At 39.4% G+C, this 20,147-nt stretch overlaps 1 protein-coding gene across 1 annotated transcript in view; it reads right to left on the bottom strand.

Moving 5' to 3' along the window:
- LOC145980705 (uncharacterized) overlaps nucleotides 1-20,147 on the bottom strand; it is a 51,640-nt gene that overhangs the window by 19,690 nt on the left and 11,803 nt on the right. Inside the window, exon 3 of the mRNA XM_083113771.1 lies at nucleotides 8,067-8,272. Coding sequence (XP_082969897.1) covers nucleotides 8,067-8,272 — 206 coding nt within the window. The remainder of the gene's footprint in view (nucleotides 1-8,066; nucleotides 8,273-20,147) is intronic.

Genomic DNA, 20,147 nt, shown 5'->3' with positions numbered 1-20,147 from the left:
GTTTTCACTGTGCATTAATTGTTTCTCGATCCAGCTGTATTCGAGAAGACTTCCTTTGTTTTGTGCCGATATATGACAAGACTGCGGAAGCTGTGACGGACAATTTCCAACACTTGCGAGTGATTAGGCCTGAATATGCACAATTTGGTGGGTTTCAGCTTGTATAAGAGGTGAAAACATGGGAAGACAAGACACAATAGTGGTGTTCAGGCTCGAATCAGGGAGAAATATTCGAAAACTGTGTGCGTCCAGTTCGCAGCCGACAGTTTGAATCTCGCATTGTCAAGTGGATTGTCCATCCATTGTGTAACAGCTTCGTGAAAACTCAGACACCAAAGATGTTTTGATGCCTGATGAGAAGAAACGGACAAACACGTTGTGATAAAAATGGCAGCCTTAAACAGTGGCTACTATTTAGGGGACAGTTGCTTCCCATTTTTTTGCCTCCACACTATGGCCTCTTAATGCTACTAGGCCTTGTCTGCCGAGAGAAAGTAAACTTTCCTTGCCCCCCCCCCTCCCAGTTTTGCCACCAAAGGGCACCACTGGCCTTAAACATACACTTGTGAGTTTATATCTATACCCCTTAAAAATATATTGTTCAGCCCCCTCGAAAGGAATTTCTGGATACCTGCCTGCATTGACTGTACACTTCATTTTGTATTACAGTACTTTCTTCCATTGATTGGAGACTTTATACTGTCCCGACTATCTCTGCTGCAGCAAGGCTGCACATAGCGGCAGAGAAAGGGGGGGGGGATCGAGTGGGCAGAGCGAAGCAGTACACGATGCTGTGAAAGCTAGTAACTACAGCCGCTTTCACCCATTCCACGCAATCCCGTTCCCTCTCACGTGTTCATTGGTAGAGCCGTCTTGCATCACTACTTGCGCAGAGACTTGTTTTCGTTCGTTTCCTTCAGTGAAGTTCTTTTCGTGTGTATGGAGTGACCGTTCAAAATATTCTTGGGTAGAACGCAATGCAACGCACCATGCTTTCATTGTTGAAACACCATTTTCTGCACCCTGTATTAGTAAAATTAAATTAAAGATAAAGCACATTTTCAATTTTTTCAATTATAAACATTGTTGAAAAATGCTTAAAAGTAGTAATGTTAATTTTTCCACAAGGCCGTAAATTTCAGTTGCTTAATGTATTTTCCTTGAAGAATTCCAATTGCTACAAAAAAGTGTTCCATTTTCTAAGGATGACGATAAGACCAAATAATCTTTTAGTTTATATAATATTCTCAGGTATATTAAAACCTGCAATAGTTCTTATTCGCTATATTGGAAGAAAACTGAAGATGAAAATTCAAAAAACATTAAAATCATGACTTTTTATATTTTTATAGTATAAAAAAATATATACATAAAAACGTAACGTTTCCATCCTCTAACAGGGTCTTCTTCAGACGAATATTCACAATTGAGGGTGGAAACGTTATGTTTTTATGCATATTTTTTTATACTATTTAAGTTTTCCTCAGTCAGCATTTTAATGTTATATTAACATGGAAACAAGGCTTAACAGTGTTACAATGGAAATTAAAGCTCAAATTACTATATTATAAGAAAATTATTTATTAGAAAACCTTGAATTGATGTTATAAGTTCTTTTTATGCACATATAGGCTAATCAGGACTGGACCTACAGTTTAAAGTGGGATCCGAACCACTGTGTAATGTACCTCCACCATGTATCGAACCTCTTGAGTACAAGGCGACGACGTTGCCACTACGCCATCAGGGAGCCTTTTATTTGAAAACCGGGAATAAAAGTAAATGAGAAGCAGAGTAATTATTTGTTCGTTTCATAATACTTAAGTACAATTTTACACAAGTTGCCTCCGCACAATGTCCAAAGTCCTGTGTCACAGTTCTTCATGAATTATACTGGTTTGTTCTGCAGCTGTCTTTAGAAGTAACAGTAACATTTTCATATAACAGTAACTGTAAACTACTTACTTTATGAAATTAGTACCTGAAATTCAGTTATTTTTCCACCTAAATAGTAACTAAATTGAAAGTTAGTTGTACACTCCTGTTCACATAAAGTGTCACTCTTTATAATGCCGAACAGTTGAAGTATGTACCAATTGATCTGAACAGAAGTGTACAATTACTACTTTTTTCGCATAGAAAGGAATTTTCCTTTGTTCCATTTTTACAATTTGTTGAATCATATCCTCGCCTGAAACAATGGATTGAAATCCTGAGACCATGAAAACAATCTTACTTATTGCCAAGGACCACAATGTATCTCTTCCAAGCATATTTTAATTAGAATAATTTTGACAAAAGACTATATAAACTCCAACAATCCTCATTGGTATAGCACAGTTCAACAGTAATTCTGAATAATATATTGTTTGCTCAACAAAAATACAACAAAATATTATTTTTTCATCTTTAAGTAAAATATGTGGATTTTATTGCCTCTGTATTTACATGTAAAATATATTAACTTAGTTATAATTATATGGTTGATTGATTTAGTTTATTTTACTACGCTTTTCTGCCATTTTTGTCTAATCGCAAAGATGAGAACGAGTGATAATATGAAAAAAAACTTATGAAGGATCACATACAAAGAATATCCATGCCGGGATTCGAACCAGAGACTCCTAGCGTCGTAACTCGCTGTTCTAACCACTCCTACACGGAGACCAGCAGTTATAATTATAGAGAAAATTTAATGCCAAGTTGTTGGTGATCATCTGTGATGAAATTAATAGTGCGCTTGCATTTCATGTTCTGAACCATATCTTAAAATATACAACTAATCTAGAATAAAGTAATAATTACAATTATTGTAATAGTAACTAAATTAGATACTTTTTAAAGCAACAGTAATTATAACTGAATTAATTTCTCAAGTGATTAACTTTGAATTACTTTTGAAAAGTAACTTTCCAAACACTGTTGATATCTTAGAGTTAGCATTACTCAGATAAGAATTGTAAGAGAAGTTTTCTAAGATACAATGTGGTAATAATTACCATTAGAATAAAATTCAAATCATTCAAAAATCATTGCATGAAAGGACTACAAAAACTATATATTCTGGAAATACGTATAAATTCACATTAATATTTTTGTTTCAATGCAACTTCATTCTCCTTTTTGCTCATCCTGCAAAACATTATGTCGTTCTTTCATAGATGCATATGCTTCTTGCTGTCTTGAAATCATCATTCCATTCAGAAAGCAATGAACATCCTAAGAGTTTGGGTAAATACCCTTGAAAATTGGAACTAGCAAAAATTTCAAGGAATGTGTGCTATAACTTGACAGACAAGACACACACATTATATCATTCCCATTATTTTCAGTTTCTCTAATATACTGTTCAAAATTGCTGACTACTTGCAACCTGATATTAAGAAGTCTTGCAACATAATTTCTTGAGTATATTTTGGACTCTTGATATCTTGTAAACCATCACCATTCAACCATGTATCTGCAAATTGCATATAGGTCAAACAATCCACAAAGACGATTTTGATTCCATAGAAGCATATCCACAAACTTCCACGGTATTGGGTTGCCATTGTTTGTCAAATCTGTTGTCCTTTTTACAAATTTCAAGGCATTCTTAGAAGACATATCAAATGGATTCTCAAATGTTCATCTGCAAAAGAACAAATAAAAATATTGTTAATATGGTGTATGAGACTATGAACTTAAAGATGAAAAAAAAAACATTTTCATTACATTGATACAACCTGAGACAAGTTGAGTTAATAATAAAATGAAAACAACTTACAGATGTTGTGTAAGTGGATGTGAATATAATTATTCTAAACTACACCATCATTGTTAAGGTAGTGGTCCTGTTATAACAGAATTATTAAAGGTTTGATTCACTATATCAGCTCAGATTCAGATCTATCTTTGCAGTGCATGTTAAATATGACTTGGACTTCAGTAGGTTATTGAATCAAATATTCGTAACATAATCAGGACAGATTATGATCTCTGAAAATAATCAATCTTACCCACAAATAAATGATTGGCTTTGCACTTGTAAAATATGTAAACTAGTAAACTTTCCTAATCTATACAAATTTATACATTCTCAGTAAACACGCAAACTATTGTTTGGTAGACTGTTAGGACTTTACTCTTTTAGCTGTTAGGGTGTACTTTTACACTTTAAATACATAAACTTGAACTTATTGGAAATACTGCACTACTATTACAAGGTGTTCAAAATTATGAAAGTACGAGAAAACCGAAGAGTTTTATACAACTTACGAAACCGGTTTTCTGAAATGATTCTGTGAAAGAAGATAACAGAACGTTGTCCAGAACTTGCACAAAATTCGGGGATCTCACATTAAATCTATTCCAATCCAACCTAACTTAGCTTAACCTACTTAATGCATTTAACACTTGCAAGCCATATATATAGGAGAAAAATCTTGTTCAAAACAGGCCAGAAACGACTCGTTCCAACCATGTGCAAGGGCAAAGTGAAACTATAATGAACGACTGATTTGTAATACAAATTCCGATGTAAGTACGTACTTTTCAATAGCACCAGTGAAATAAAAAAATAATCTCATCTCACAGGAACGATAGTAGAGCATTTTGTGCAATATCGATTTAATGCCAGAATATAATCTATATCAAGGTATTTCATGCTCTAGTAATAATCACAAAACTGTAATATCTGCATTATGCCTAATTTAAAATAACATTTTCTTCTGATTTTACAATTGCAAAGAATTATCAACTTCCTTTGTAAGGAAAAAATGCGTGCTGCGTTGAAAATGTAGACACTTCGAAGCGATATTCTCACAGAAATTATATCGGAAGGTATTTCCTCAACATATAAATAAATCATACATTCTGCATCACTCTTGCATATTGCAAACGTTTTGCTTTTGATGGATTAAGCCACAAGCATTTAAATATAAGACTTACCTTTCCGTTTTTTCCGATGTTTCCTTCTTCCAACATTTACTGGATTCGTTATCCTCTGGTAACTTGGTTTAACTTTCACAATTTCGAAGCACTTGCATTGATCATATCATTAGAAAGTACAGAGTGAAATCTCGGCAACAGTGTTGGCTAAAATCTGCACCACGGAGTATATTGCGACAAACGCCACTTCAAAAATTTTAATGACAAGCAACACTCTCTGAAGGTACGAAATGTTTTCATTTTTTTACATAGTATTTCAGATGCTTGCGGGAAGAACATGTGATCTTTGTTTCACTACGAAATATTCCATACTAGTCATAAAAGAGAAAAAATGCACCGGTATTGACAAAACTACCACTTCAGCGCCATCTGTACGCAGAAGTGTGAACATGACGGAGACCTTTTATTTTATGTTATTTACTTAAATATCATTAATCGTAACAAAATTATAAGGTTCACATGTTCTAGTGAATAAAACAATCTTTTATATCGGAAAATTTCTTCCTTACCGAATCTATATTAGTTGTACGCTCATTCATTGAAATTTGGGCCTATGCTTTAACATGGCTTTAGAACTCCCTTAATGTGGCATGTACACAGCCATAGCCAAAAATTATTAAGATGGAGGAAGGAATACAATAAGGTGCTTTCTTCAAGGAACTCGTCCCTTCTACTTAGGGTAAATATTATTATTTTAGTAATCTATAGGAATAATTACATGGAAATTGTCTTCAGTGCAAGTTTCACTTCCTAAAGTAAAATTATCCTGTGACAAGAAGTTAGAAATGCGAGTTTGATATTAAATATTTTTCTGTTTCATCAGGTAATGCACAAGCTGTTACTATGTAATACACTTAGTACAATTATTACAGCATGCAGGAAATGTAATGGTGCATAAATCCAACGGCTGATAATGACTTTTTCAGGGAAGGATATTTTTAATCTGCCTCCCAACCAAACTGGTTTGCTAATAATTATTATGGGTTACCATTCTTTTTATAATTTATGAGTCTCGCGTATTGAATATATCATTCATGAAAGACTTACACTTAACTCAACTCTACTTTAATTAAATATTAATTGCCAGTCTTGAGCATTGTCATGCCAACCCCTCTTCTTTGTCTGCCTAGTGTAAATTAGATTTTAAAATTACACAGGAACTTGCTAACATATAAAAAGAAAGAAAAATAAAAGTAAAAAAAAATTCAATTAAACTGTCTAATTCAAAATACAACCTTGTTCAACAGATTAGCAGAAATTGCCAAGTTTCGTGAGATTGTGTACCATCAGACTGCAGGATGCCCCTGACAAATATGTACAGTACATTTGCATGCTCGAAAGTGAAGAAGTAAACATTTTTTCCCCTTCTTTTATAAAAAAGAAAAAAATCAGAGACCTTCACGCCTCCCTGCAAGAGTCCATAAATTTCCTCTTTAGATGTCAGTGCTATATTTTACTTTACTCCTTTTAATGTCCAGTATCTCTTCTAGAAGTGAATGAGCACCAACTACCACCCCCCCCCCCTCTCATTGCAAATAATCCAGCTTAAAATCCCCTTCATAGTACATGACTTCCCAATGCCATATCGGTAAATATAGTCCCCCAAAACTTAATGTTCACTCCCCCCTCCCTTCTACTCGAGAAATCCCTTAACAATCTAAGGATTAACAAATCAAGAGGTGAATCCCCCAAAATTGAATATGCAACACTCCCCCACTACCACCCATTTTAAACTTACTGTTGATTTAGAACACATATGTGAGTACTAAAATGATTTCCGTGAAATTTACTTGTAAATGTTCGATTAATTTCGGTGGCCTCTCCCACCATCCATTTGGGAAACTCCATGCCCCCCCCCAAAATACTTAATAGCCTACCCATTGTAATAACTTTGGCAACTAATTGCTATTTATGTAGCAGCGATGCTTAAATGATATGCTAGGTAATTCTGTATTGTTTAAGAAGTCAAATTTTCATCACAAAAAAATCCCCCCCCCCCAAAAGGTGAATGGATGCAACCTGTAGGCACCCCTGGCCCTGGTTCATATTTAGACTACTCACATCTTGCTACAGTGGTGGTTCAGATATGGGCTGGCAGACATTTAAAGCTCAAATGTCTTCTTGCCAGGGAAAGATACTAAGAGAACTTTAAAATTTTAGAACTAGTTTCAACAAATGTCCTCAAGACGCTGGGCCAAAACTGAAATTTTGGAGCTTCCAGTAGGGATTGAACCTTGGAAAGTTCACACCAAAGGCAAGCATGTTAATGATTCATCTAAGCGGGGGCTCTAACACCTATTTACAGGATAAAATAAGTCTGAATGAATGGTTCCTAAAAATCTTTACAATATTTTTCCATGAGGGACAAATGTATTTTGTATATATTTCCCAACTTCTGAACATAAAAACCAAGCATACAGCTTAAATGAAAAGAAGTTAATTCAACATAGTGGAGAAGCAGTATCTCTATGCAATAATTATAATTAAATGTCCGCCATTTTAGAATGTTGAAATTTCAGTCATGGTTATTGGTGCCAAGAAATTCAAAGTTATTATTTGATTAATTTCAGTAAATTTCTTATATTGAGCATAACTGGAGAGTAATTGGTACTCTATTGGTATCTGCTGCTGATATACACACACTGATAATTTTACAGATCTGATATTTCTATGAATAGCCTGCAAGCAGCATAAAATTCTAACATTCTTGTTTAGTAATATAAATGTGCAATACATGCATTCTAGGTTTGTAAAGTAAATGTATCAAAACATGCAGTGCTTCTTCAAAGCATCATCTGTCATCTGGTTACATACCTTAATTGAAAGGATGATTAAACCATTCTGGTTCAATGGAATGGAACAATTGGAATTTCACATTGACTCTGTAGAATATTGGTTATCTGATATGTGTGGTTATATCACACTGACAAAAAAATTGTCATGCCTAATAGTAATACAAGGAACTCTAAAAACATTCTCATAACTATGAACTAACTTATCAGTATAATATTTAATGACTTTAAATATCCTAAATATTTGTATGTAATTATGTAAACCACATTTCATAATCTTCATTAAGAAGTATTATAATTTTCACAATGTCCCACAATTTCAATAAAAAAATTAAGAAAACTTACCAAGTCTGTAAATACATCTGGTGAGATGACTGGCAGGTCTTCTCCCAGTGCATAGTTGTTTAAAGTTCGAAACTCAACACCATTTCTGAGGCGAATCACTGATTCTGGAATGTTGAAAAATTCATCTGGGGAATAAGTGGATGCAAAGTCACAAGAACAATTGTGAGCTTTCATTAAGTGCTCTGCAGGTATAGTTTCAAGTTTGGCTGCAATGGAAGAAGCAGGTAAATGATTATACATGTCAGCATCACTGTTTTCAAACAGGGTACATAAATCTACTCCACAAAGTGATTGTAAGTGGATAAAATGATATGCTAAAACATTTCTTTATTTGTTCACCTAAAGGTGAACTTTAGGCTGCATCTGAAAGGTACGAAGTACCAGTGGCGTATGCTGGTTCTAACGAGTGGGTAATCTCTGACCCTTGATCCTCAAACTCCAAACGTTTCCATGCGATTTATGTCAGGATCCATATTGGATTTAGGAATATTGTGTCGGAATGTTTGTCTTATTGCTACGACCACAATCAATTAATTCTATTTATTGCAGTTTAATATACGTGTAGAATTTCAAAAATAAAACAAGACTATTATAAAGCTATAAAAAAACAACCTGTGAAATATAAAATGAAAGACGTGCACTAATGAAATAAAAACATGCAATATTAATTTAAGTGCAAAATTCAACTTACTCCAGGACCCGATAACTTGTGCCGTACTACATCCAAAGCATGCTGTTTGTAAAGTTGCACGTCAATATGTATCTGTGCGAAAGATTGCAGCTTAACAAAGGAAATTATGTGACTTTTGGATTTTTCATGTTTGGCACAAGCGTTGCAAAGATTACAGTATCCGCCACGTGTCCATACATTCACCAGCAAATCTTGTATAACATCCATTACCCTTTAACACAGCACTATCACGACAAACACTAACCCCTAAATAAATAATAACCACGAAGCACAGCATGAAGCTGACTACACGCATTCAGTTTCACGCACCAAACTTCTGTTGTTGTGTTCCTGGCTCAGAATGAAATTCCCTATGAATGATAAAAAAAAATCCCTTTCCGAGCTCGAAATGACAGGTTTTAAAAGTTCGAATCATTGAAGGCCAGAGCCAGAATTTTATTTCAGGATGGGATCATCCCTTATTAGCAGCCACCACATAAAGTTGAAACAGTGGGGTTAGAAGTCCTGAAGATGAATCTCAGATTATTACAACCTATTATGTAAGGTGTTTAATCCTGCTAATGAAGTAAAATTAATTACCACTAAACACTTTTATTTATCTAAAGAGGCGAAATATAGCAACTTAAATTAACTAATATATATATATATATAATTTATTTTTGATATCTTTCCCTTTAAAAAATATTCAGTTCCGTGAAAGAAGTATTCTCGCTGCTTTTGAAGATTAGAGAGGAGAAACAATCATTATTTTTGTCAATACAAGGATGGGGTGAGTCAGCATATAGGTGCTTTAATTGCTTAAGCTTTGAATTTTAATTTAGTTTGCTTCATCTTCAATATTTAAGCTTTTTCCTTTTGATGAATTTATGTTCAAGTAACAGAAATCAGCAAGACAGAAGCAAATGTAAAGTGAAAATTAGCGTAGAATTGGTTTGCCCATGTTATTCAATTTTCCTGTTCTTCGCACTCTACCGGGTATGTTTTCCCTAGTTCAGCGGAGGGAATGGGAAAGGCTCTAAAGGTTGAGAGTGCGACCGGTGGACTCTCACAAGAAGGAGGTTACCCTGGGCACGGAATCACCGTGCCTGAGAAGCAGTGTTTCCTCCCCCTCTTTCCTCTCTCCTCCCTCCTCGCCAAGGGTTGTAAGGGAAGCGGGAGGAATGACGTCAGGATGAGATTCCCTGAAGTCATTCCACCAGCTGGAGAAAGGTTCTCGGACATTCAGTGGCAAACGGTTGGAAGTATTCGCACGCTGGAAGCAAAGAAATGTATGCATCGAAATTGGTTTGGAAGAATGTTGCGAAGAAATGTGTGTGTGTGCATATATATATATATATATAAATCAAAGAAGGTAAAAGGAAACACTCACCGGACAGTAGAAAAATTCAAAATTTTCGCTAATTTCATAGCATCATCGGTGTGAGAAGAAATAGACGGAACCGGAAGTTGGGGCACTGCAGAGTTGCCAGGTCCCCATCGAAGAAGAAGCAGTGCGTGGAACGAAAAAAACACTGTTTCATCACCAGGCTCGTCGTAAACTGTGAGTGTGTAGGAAGAGTTGGGAGGGCGGGAGGGACGGGATGATTTGGGGGGGAAGGTGGGTGAGGGATGGGCATTACTGGGTGGCCTTGTTCAGGCCAGGTGGAGTGGTTGCACTCATGGCCGATATATAGGCCCTTTCCCATCTTTTGCGAACAGAGGTGTTGGCTGGTTTGGGTAGGAGATGGATGATCGCTACCCGGAAGCAGTCGTTGAAACTGATGTTGTGGTGGTTGGTGTGGACGGCGACAGTGAAGTCCAGGTTGTGGGTGGAGGAGCGGTGGTTATTGATGCGGAGGTTGAGGGCTGTTGATGTTTCCCCCAGGTAAAAATCACCACAGATGTTGCAGGTGAGGATGTAGATAAGGTTTGAGGCATGGCAGGTCCCTTTGGGATGAAGGGTAAATTTGCCAGTGGCCGTGTGCACCTGGAGGGTGTGAGAAGTGATGAGGATGGGGCAGGTCTTGCACCTGGGGCGGTTGCATTTATGGGCAGGGGGGTGTTGGATGTGTGGTGAAGGAGTGTTGTGGACCAGGATGTTTTGGAGGTTGGGGGGGCGTTTGAAAACCACCCTGGGTTTGTCGGGAAATATGCTTTTGGTTTCAGGATCACTGTGGAGAATTGGGAGAAGAGAGTGCAGTGTGTGCCTGATTTTGTTGAGGTGGGGATGATATTGGGTGATGAGTGCCGGTGGGTTGGTGGCAGCAGGTTTCTTGGTGGTAGTGGTATGTGAGGCAGCTCGCGATATTTGCTTGGTGACCAGGATGGAGGGATATCCACGGTTAACCAGGGCCTGGTGTAGGCGGAGGTTATAATTCTGGCGGGAGGTGGGTGAAGTGTTCAGGCGCTGTCCCCTGAGGGCCAGAGAGAATGGGATGGCTTTTTTGGTGTGGAACGGGTGGGAGCAGGAGAAGTGTAGGTACTGCATGTGGTTGGTGGGTTTTATGTGGATGGAGGTAGTCAGGTGTCCTCCCTCGATGTGCACGTCCACATCCAGGAAGGTGATCTGGTTGGGGGAGTGCATCCAGGTGAATTTTAGGGAACGGAAGTGGTTAAGTTCGTCCAGGAAAGCTGACAAGGATGGTTCTCCATGTGTCCAGAGCATGAAGATGTCGTCGATGAAGCGGAGCCAGAGGAGGGGTTGGAGGGGTTGGGTAGCCAAAAACTCTTGCTCAAGTTTGCCCATGAAGAGGTTTGCATAGGATGGGGCCATTCTGGTACCCATGGCTGTACCTCGGATCTGTAGGAAATTTTGGTTTTCAAAGGTGAAGTTGTTACAACGACTGCTTCCGGGTAGCGATCATCCATCTCCTACCCAAACCAGCCAACACCTCTGTTCGCAAAAGATGGGAAAGGGCCTATATATCGGCCATGAGTGCAACCACTCCACCTGGCCTGAACAAGGCCACCCAGTAATGCCCATCCCTCACCCACCTTCCCCCCCAAACCATCCCATCCCTCCCGCCCTCCCAACTCTTCCTACACACTCACAGTTTACGACGAGCCTGGTGATGAAACAGTGTTTTTTTCGTTCCACGCACCGCTTCTTCTTCGATGGGGACCTGGCAACTCTGCAGTGCCCCAACTTCCGGTTCCATCTATTTCTTCTCACACCGATGATGCTATGAAATTATCAAAAATTTTGAATTTTTCTACTGTCCGGTGAGTGTTTCCTTTTACCTTCTTTGATTTTTACTTAGCCCTTTTGGCCCTCCTTGCTTTTATCCATTATTATCCACTTTTGGTATGAATCCTTTCGCGTATAACTCCTATCAACTGAACCGCCTGCGATCTCTTATTGTTTCCTACACCAAAGCTACGTCCCATGCACGCTTCTTGCACTCATGTTTGATATTAGGCCTAACACCCAAAAGTCTCACACCCAAACTGCCGTTTTCCGCCATGCCCCCTAGCATAAAACCCACGATTTTCCCACTAGCGAGAAATTTCGAGATTGAACTGACCCACGCCATGTACCGATCCCAGCTAAATCGCGCCCGAGAACTGTCCATCTCTATTCAATCCCTTACCAAAATCCTGTTGTTGACCCCAGGTAACCACCATCACAAAATAGACTCCTTCTGGTATACCGCCCATTCCATTGCCAGTGACCTTAACACTAAACACCTCCAAAAACTCTCCAATCTCTGCCGTCAAGCTTTTCAGACTGGCTGCACCCTTCCCTTCCACTGCCGCCCAATTTCAGTGCCACACCAACATGTCCGCTATTACCCGACCCCCCTTTACCATTGCCCACCCCTCGCACACCACCACAGACCCCCCTGAAAACCAAAACTGTACTCCCACACATCACACCTTGGGAAACAACCAGTCCACGGACAAACCCACCCCTACCAGATCCATGACCACTAATGACCCTAACTCACTCAAAAACAACCAGACTGTACTCAATTTATCCAGCCATAAACTGAGCACTGATGAAATAGCTGTTTTATCCAAAGACCTGACCTTCTCCCCCACAACTCCCCCCAACCAATTCCGCCTACTTTTTGACATACACACATTTGCTCGCAACCTCCGATGGCAACATTTCTGGGCCAAAAATCCCTCACTCCAAACTACCACCAGTGAAACCCACCCGAGCCTCCTTCAATTTAGCCCCCCCCCCCCTCCTCCCAAGATCCACCCCCCCTGCCCACCAACCACCCCTTGGAAAGATACATCACTGCCGTCATTTCCACCACCTCTGACAGCTCATTCTTTAATAACTTTCACAACCAACCTAACCTCAACCCCCGCCAACAGAAAGCTCTCAGAGACCTCCGCAACAACCACAACATCAAAATCCTCCCAGCTGACAAAGGGTCCACCACGGTGGTCTTGAACTCTCAAGACTACCTGGCGGAAGCCAACCGCCAGCTGGCTGACCCCTCCACCTACAAACCCACCACAGTTGACCTATCCCCCGAACACCTCAACAAAATCCAGGACTTCATCCACACCTGCGGCCCCCCTGAAGACCTAACAGCTCGTACCACCGCCATGTTAATACCCGACAATCCCCGCACCCCAACCTTCTATCTTTTGCCCAAAATCCACAAACCTGGCAACCCCGGTAGACCCATTGTGTCCAGTTATAACTCACCCACAGAAAGAATCTCCGCCTTTGTTGACTCCCATCTCCAGCCTCTTGTGAAAGCTCTGCCCTCCTACCTCCGTGACACCAACCACTTCCTCCAGAAAATCAGCACCCTTCCACCATTGCCCCCAAATACCATCCTTGCCACCATCGATGTTACTTCCCTCTACACCAATATACCTCACTCCCATGGCCTCCGCTCCATAGAATTCTATCTCAATAGCAGACCCAAACCTCACAACCCCAGCACCAACTTCCTGACCCACCTAGCCCACCTTGTCCTCACTTGTAACAACTTCACCTTTGAAAACCAAAATTTCCTACAGATCCGAGGTACAGCCATGGGTACCAGAATGGCCCCATCCTATGCAAACCTCTTCATGGGCAAACTTGAGCAAGAGTTTTTGGCTACCCAACCCCTCCAACCCCTCCTCTGGCTCCGCTTCATCGACGACATCTTCATGCTCTGGACACATGGAGAACCATCTTTGTCAGCTTTCCTGGACGAACTTAACCACTTCCGTTCCCTAAAATTCACCTGGACGCACTCCCCCAACCAGATCACCTTCCTGGATGTGGACGTGCACATCGAGGGAGGACACCTGACTACCTCCATCCACATAAAACCCACCAACCACATGCAGTACCTACACTTCTCCAGCTCCCACCCGTTCCACACCAAAAAAGCCATCCCATTCTCTCTGGCCCTCAGGGGACAGCGCCTGAACACTTCACCCACCTCCCGCCAGAATTATAACCTCCGCCTACACCAGGCCCTGGTTAACCGTGGATATCCCTCCATCCTGGTCACCAAGCAAATATCACGAGCTGCCTCACATACCACTACCACCAAGAAACCTGCTGCCACCAACCCACCGGCACTCATCACCCAATATCATCCCCACCTCAACAAAATCAGGCACACACTGCACTCTCTTCTCCCAATTCTCCACAGTGATCCTGAAACCAAAAGCATATTTCCCGACAAACCCAGGGTGGTTTTCAAACACCCCCCCAACCTCCAAAACATCCTGGTCCACAACACTCCTTCACCACACACCCAACACCCCCCTGCCCATAAATGCAACCGCCCCAGGTGCAAGACCTGCCCCATCCTCATCACTTCTCACACCCTCCAGGTGCACACGGCCACTGGCAAATTTACCCTTCATCCCAAAGGGACCTGCCATGCCTCAAACCTTATCTACATCCTCACCTGCAACATCTGTGGTGATTTTTACCTGGGGGAAACATCAACAGCCCTCAACCTCCGCATCAATAACCACCGCTCCTCCACCCACAACCTGGACTTCACTGTCGCCGTCCACACCAACCACCACAACATCAGTTTCAACGACTGCTTCCGGGTAGCGATCATCCATCTCCTACCCAAACCAGCCAACACCTCTGTTCGCAAAAGATGGGAAAGGGCCTATATATCGGCCATGAGTGCAACCACTCCACCTGGCCTGAACAAGGCCACCCAGTAATGCACATCCTTCACCCACCTTCCCCCCTAAATCATCCCGTCCCTCCCGCCCTCCCAACTCTTCCTACACACTCACAGTTTATGACGAGCCTGGTGATGAAACAGTGTTTTTTTCGTTCCATGCACCGCTTCTTCTTCGATGGGGACCTGGCAACTCTGCAGTGCCCCAACTTCCGGTTCCGTCTATTTCTTCTCACACCGATGATGCTATGAAATTAGCGAAAATTTTGAATTTTTCTACTGTCCGGTGAGTGTTTCCTTTTACCTTCTTTGATTTTTACTTAGCCCTTTTGGCCCTCCTTGCTTATATCCATTATATCCATTATATCCATTATATATATATATATATATATATATATATATATATATATATATATATATATATATAAATACAGCCGGGTCATCTGCGATTACTTAGATGACCCAGAGTATACGCCGCTGTAAAGTACAGACTTGAAGTATGGTCTTCACGAAAGTGACGTCACCTAGTGAGGTTCGAAATCACCAAGTACACAAGCAATCGAGACCATAGCTCAGGGTATGGATCATTGCAGACTTGGTCACATGATTTCCGCACTTGTTCATTTGTTTGAAATCAAGGAGGTAGAAAGCCAGCAACACATGGTAAGGACAGCATGTTGTTGGTTGAAGTTGAAGTTGTTGTGTGTAAAAGTATGTATAAGAACATGTGAAAATGCTATGTGATTTCTATGATGAAAAACAAGTGTTTAAAATGAGAGGAAAACAACGAGTCCTCAGTTCTATCTACTGATCATATTTGACACTGCAGTCAAAGTGCAATTCAAAAGACTTTCACTTCGAGCCCATGACATCAAGACCACACTGCAAGATCAAACTCGGAGGATGCTCGCTTCAAGTACATTCTTGTACCTTTCGGACATGGCCGTTGAGTTTGTTGCAAATTTTATCACCTTTCACAAGTATTGTATATTTTTTTAAAAAATCCATGGAAACTAGACATTTGCACAAGCACAAGTATTCTGGGATTAAAACATATTCTGACAAGTAAACAAAATATTTTGGAAAATGAAAGTCAACGAAAAATTATATATTTCACACACATAATTTTATTTCAGTCACAGTAATATGTGTTAATTACTGACAGGGGATTGCAGGAACATGACAACATTAAACCCAAGCAATGCTATTTCAGGGGACAACATTATTATGGTAAAATACATGCCTTTTCTGACCCCCCTGGAAAAAATACCTTGCTTACCCCACTTCCCCCTCTCCCTCTGGAAAAAATCCTGCAGAAATCCATGAATAAATCTGAAACTTCCACTTTCAGTAGTTGGAACTAACAACTAACCTGGTCCAACTCCCATGGTAAAGCACAGGACAAAAATGTGATTGAACATTATTTAGATTCAGCAAGTGAGCGATGATTTCACATTACTATGATCCATTGTTTACTAGAACATAAATGGATGGGCTGAATCAGAAAATGGATATTGCATCAAGTGCTATCAACTCACCAAATTTCACATTTACAGTTCAAATAGTTTCAGAGATATACCAGCATTAAAGATGAATTGACTGTGATTTTAAGTTGTTTGCCCCAATAGACAAATAATGCATATTGTGTTAAACTTGCATTTGATAGGTCTTCAGCTGTAAATAATTTACTTCTTCACGGTTCCTGGTTTCCAAGAGATTGAGCAATTACTTCTGATTGCTGTTTTAGCCAGAGAGACAGGGTGATTAAGACAGCTTATGTTGCATGAAGCTACCTCCAAAATTTGTCTCTGTAGCTAGTTTCTGATACCGAAAGTCAGTGGCGGTGCTGAGGGGGGTGTGGAATGAAATTTAGGGGGTGTGATGTTGAAAATAAAGAAACAATAAAACATGCGTGCATGCTTTAGCCGGTATGTTTTTGTGAAAAATAAGCCAATAAAACTGAAAATTACCAGTGATTGATTCATTTTTGGATGCTTACTAAGACAGAACAAAATGTGGTTTCCTTTCTGATTAGTATCAATAGCTTGCCTGTAGTATGCAATAAAAGTGGTCTCCAATACATTCAATATGAAGACGTGATTTTCATAACAACATAAATGACACTGCAGCACAGAAAAAAAAATGTTTGTTTGAATTAACAAAACACGTTTGGTTAATCCCTTTTGGTAATTGTAAACAAAGAAAATAGTACGGTAATTTTTAACCAAATACACTGGTAACTATCAGGGCCGGACTGGGACCCCTAATAGGGTGGTGGCAATTTTCTTTTAGAGGGCACCCCCAAAAATTATTTATTGTAATGCGTGATCTAGCATTACAGTAAAGGCTGAATTGACATACACATTTTTTATATAGGGTCTATAACAAGTAGGCATGAAAAAATCAAGAGATATTTATTACGAACACAGATGCAAAAGAACAAGTGTCAGGTTGTTTCACTCAATTTTAACCATACTTCAATTCAACCCAATAATAAATTTTCAATAAACAGAGGAGTCCTTTTCTTATGAACTTGGATAATTTGAATGATTTGGTAATTTAAACAGACGTTTATTGCCCTTGAAATCATCTTAAATTATACATGTTTCTGTTAATTAGAATCTTGGATAATTCTATTTTTTTTCGTATCACCTTGGAGTTCAAATTTAAAAGAGTCAACTGTATATATTGTGATGCATTAACATACTGTACTGCAGAAATTCGCAATGTGCATCATCACATAAAAAGTTATTTTATGGTATCTTTATCTTTTCCCTTAAAATAAATTACACTATTGTTAGGTTCGTTCAACTATGCAAACAGTTTTCTTAAAAATCATTTTCAGTTATAACTTCTATCTGATAAATTTATTCAAATATTCTCTCATTTCCATGAATGTCTCGAAAGCAGTGAACTTGTTCAGAAGTGTTGTGGCATCATTTCGCACTTCTGTGTTAAATTCATTCCAATGGGAAAGAGTTGGTTGGTTGAGTTTGTGTTTTAAGTCCACTTTATGCACAGTAAGGCTAATCGGGACTGGACCTACAGTTCAAAGTGAGATCCGAACCACTTGTGCCACCACCGGGTATTGAACCCAGGACCCCTTGATTACAAGGTGGCGATGCTACCACTGTGCCATTGGGGAGGCCCCAATGGGCAAAGAGGAAGAGAATTTTAACAAGCAGACAGAACATACATTTATGTATTCTCCCTCGATTTTCGTGATTTTAAGTCCAGTAATGAAGACAAAGTGGCATCACTTCTGCTTCTCCATCTTGTTGTTCCTATTGCTGCAAGCCTAATGCTGGGATTTTGCAGCAAGTAAACTTCCAGGCGTTTGTGAGACTAGGAAACACTAGAGTTTCTTGCAACAAGCTAACATTCAGACACTGTGCTCAGCGGCGTATACTCTGGGTCACCTAGGTAATCGGAGATGACCCGGCCATAATTTTTTAAAAAGTTGTTTTTTTTATTTCTTCACAATATTCTTCCGAACCAATCTTTGTCACATATTTCTTTCCTTCCAGCGCGCAAATGTTTTCAACCGTTTGCCGCGGAATGTCCGTGAGGCTTTTTCTCCAGCTGGTGGAATCTGGTGACGTCAGGGTGAGATTCCACCGGCTCCCTTTAAATCCCTTACGGGAGGGGAAGGAAACACTGCTTCTCAGGCGCGGTTATTCCGTGGCAAGGGTAAGCTCCTTCTGGAGAGAGTCCATCGGTCGCACTCTCCACCCCAGAGCCTTTGCCGTTCCCTCGGCTGGCAGTGGCACCCTCTTCTGCCATTCTTCCCCGATGGCCTTTGTATCGTAGGAGCTGTGTTGTTTACGACAGGGAAATTTCTCGGGAAAAAAACAGAATTCTGGGTTCACAAATTGCGTACTGAAAAAGAAAGTAGAGAAAATACATCTGAAGATGCGCGAGAAACAGGGAAATCTGAACAACATTTGCGAACCAATTCTATGTTAATTCTCATTTTACATTTGCTTCTGTCTTACTGATCTCTGCTATTTCAACAGATATTGTAAAAGGAAAAAAAAACTTTAATATTGAAAATGAAGGTAATTAAATAAATTAAAATTTGAACTAGAAATTCAAGAAATTACACCGACCTCCGTTACGGAGTGTTAGCACAGCTCTCTACGACGCCAGAGCTACAGGTTTCGAATACCGGCCTGGGTGTTCTTGGTAAATGTCCCTTCATCAATGTCATATCATCACTCGTAGTGATTAGCCAAAAGTGGCAGAAAAGCGACGTCAAATAACAATTTAAGCAATCGATTAATGAAGTAATTAAACTATATGCTTACTTTTTTCATTTTTGTATTTTAAAATGCGTGATTACTTTCTTTGTAGCCTTCGAAACCAGTACTTCTTTCACAGAAATGAATAATTTTTAAAAGGGAAAGCTATCAGAAATAAATTATATATATATACGTACACATAAATTAGTTAATTTAAGTTGTTTTCCCCCGCTTTAGATTAATAATGATCATAAAGATAAAAGACGTATGAATAAAATATATAAACAAAAAAAGCAATGATTCCAACTTATAAAACCTTGCGCATCGCAGGGAATTTAAAGCTGGGAAAGGGAATATTTCAGCATCCATAGGGAATTTAATTCTGAGTCAAGAAGTAAGGAACCACAATAGAAGATTGGCGCAGGGAATTGAATGCGTGTTGTAGGTGGCTTTGTGCTGTTCTTCCTATTAGCGATTCGAAAATGTTATATTTGTTTAGCTGTTAGTGGTTTAGTATTCGTGCTAGTGCTGTGTTTACTGAAGTTAAAAGCAATGGATATAATACAATATTTGCGTGTGAAAAAATTTGGAACGGGATCTTTTCCGGAGAAATTGGAAATAGTTAATGTAGGTAGGCCAGTAACATCTCTTGTACACAGGTCTTGAACTTAAACTTCCATGTATACAAACAAAAATCGGGAATGCACGAGTAACTGGACACTGGGGTAACTTGAATTTTAGACTTCAATTAATATTGACGGTTTTTATTTCACTACCACATTCCTTTCATATTCTTTGTTACAGGTTTTTTCTTATAGATTTATTATATTTTCTTGTTTTATTATTTGAAATTCTAAACGTAGATTAACTGCAAGTGCAATCACAACAATTATTCGACAGTGGTCGCAACAATAAGGTAACATTTTTATCACATATATTCAAAAATCCTGTATGGATGTTGAGGTAAATTTGCAGGGAGACTTCAGGAGTGGGTGGATGAATCAAGTGTCGGAGATTACCCACTAGTTAAAACCAGGATACGCCACTGACTGTGCTATGT

This window comes from Lepisma saccharinum, chromosome 2, assembly GCF_977018435.1.
Source record: "Lepisma saccharinum chromosome 2, izLepSacc3.1, whole genome shotgun sequence".
NCBI lineage: Eukaryota > Metazoa > Arthropoda > Insecta > Zygentoma > Lepismatidae > Lepisma > Lepisma saccharinum.
This window is presented reverse-complemented; position numbering and strand designations above follow the sequence as displayed.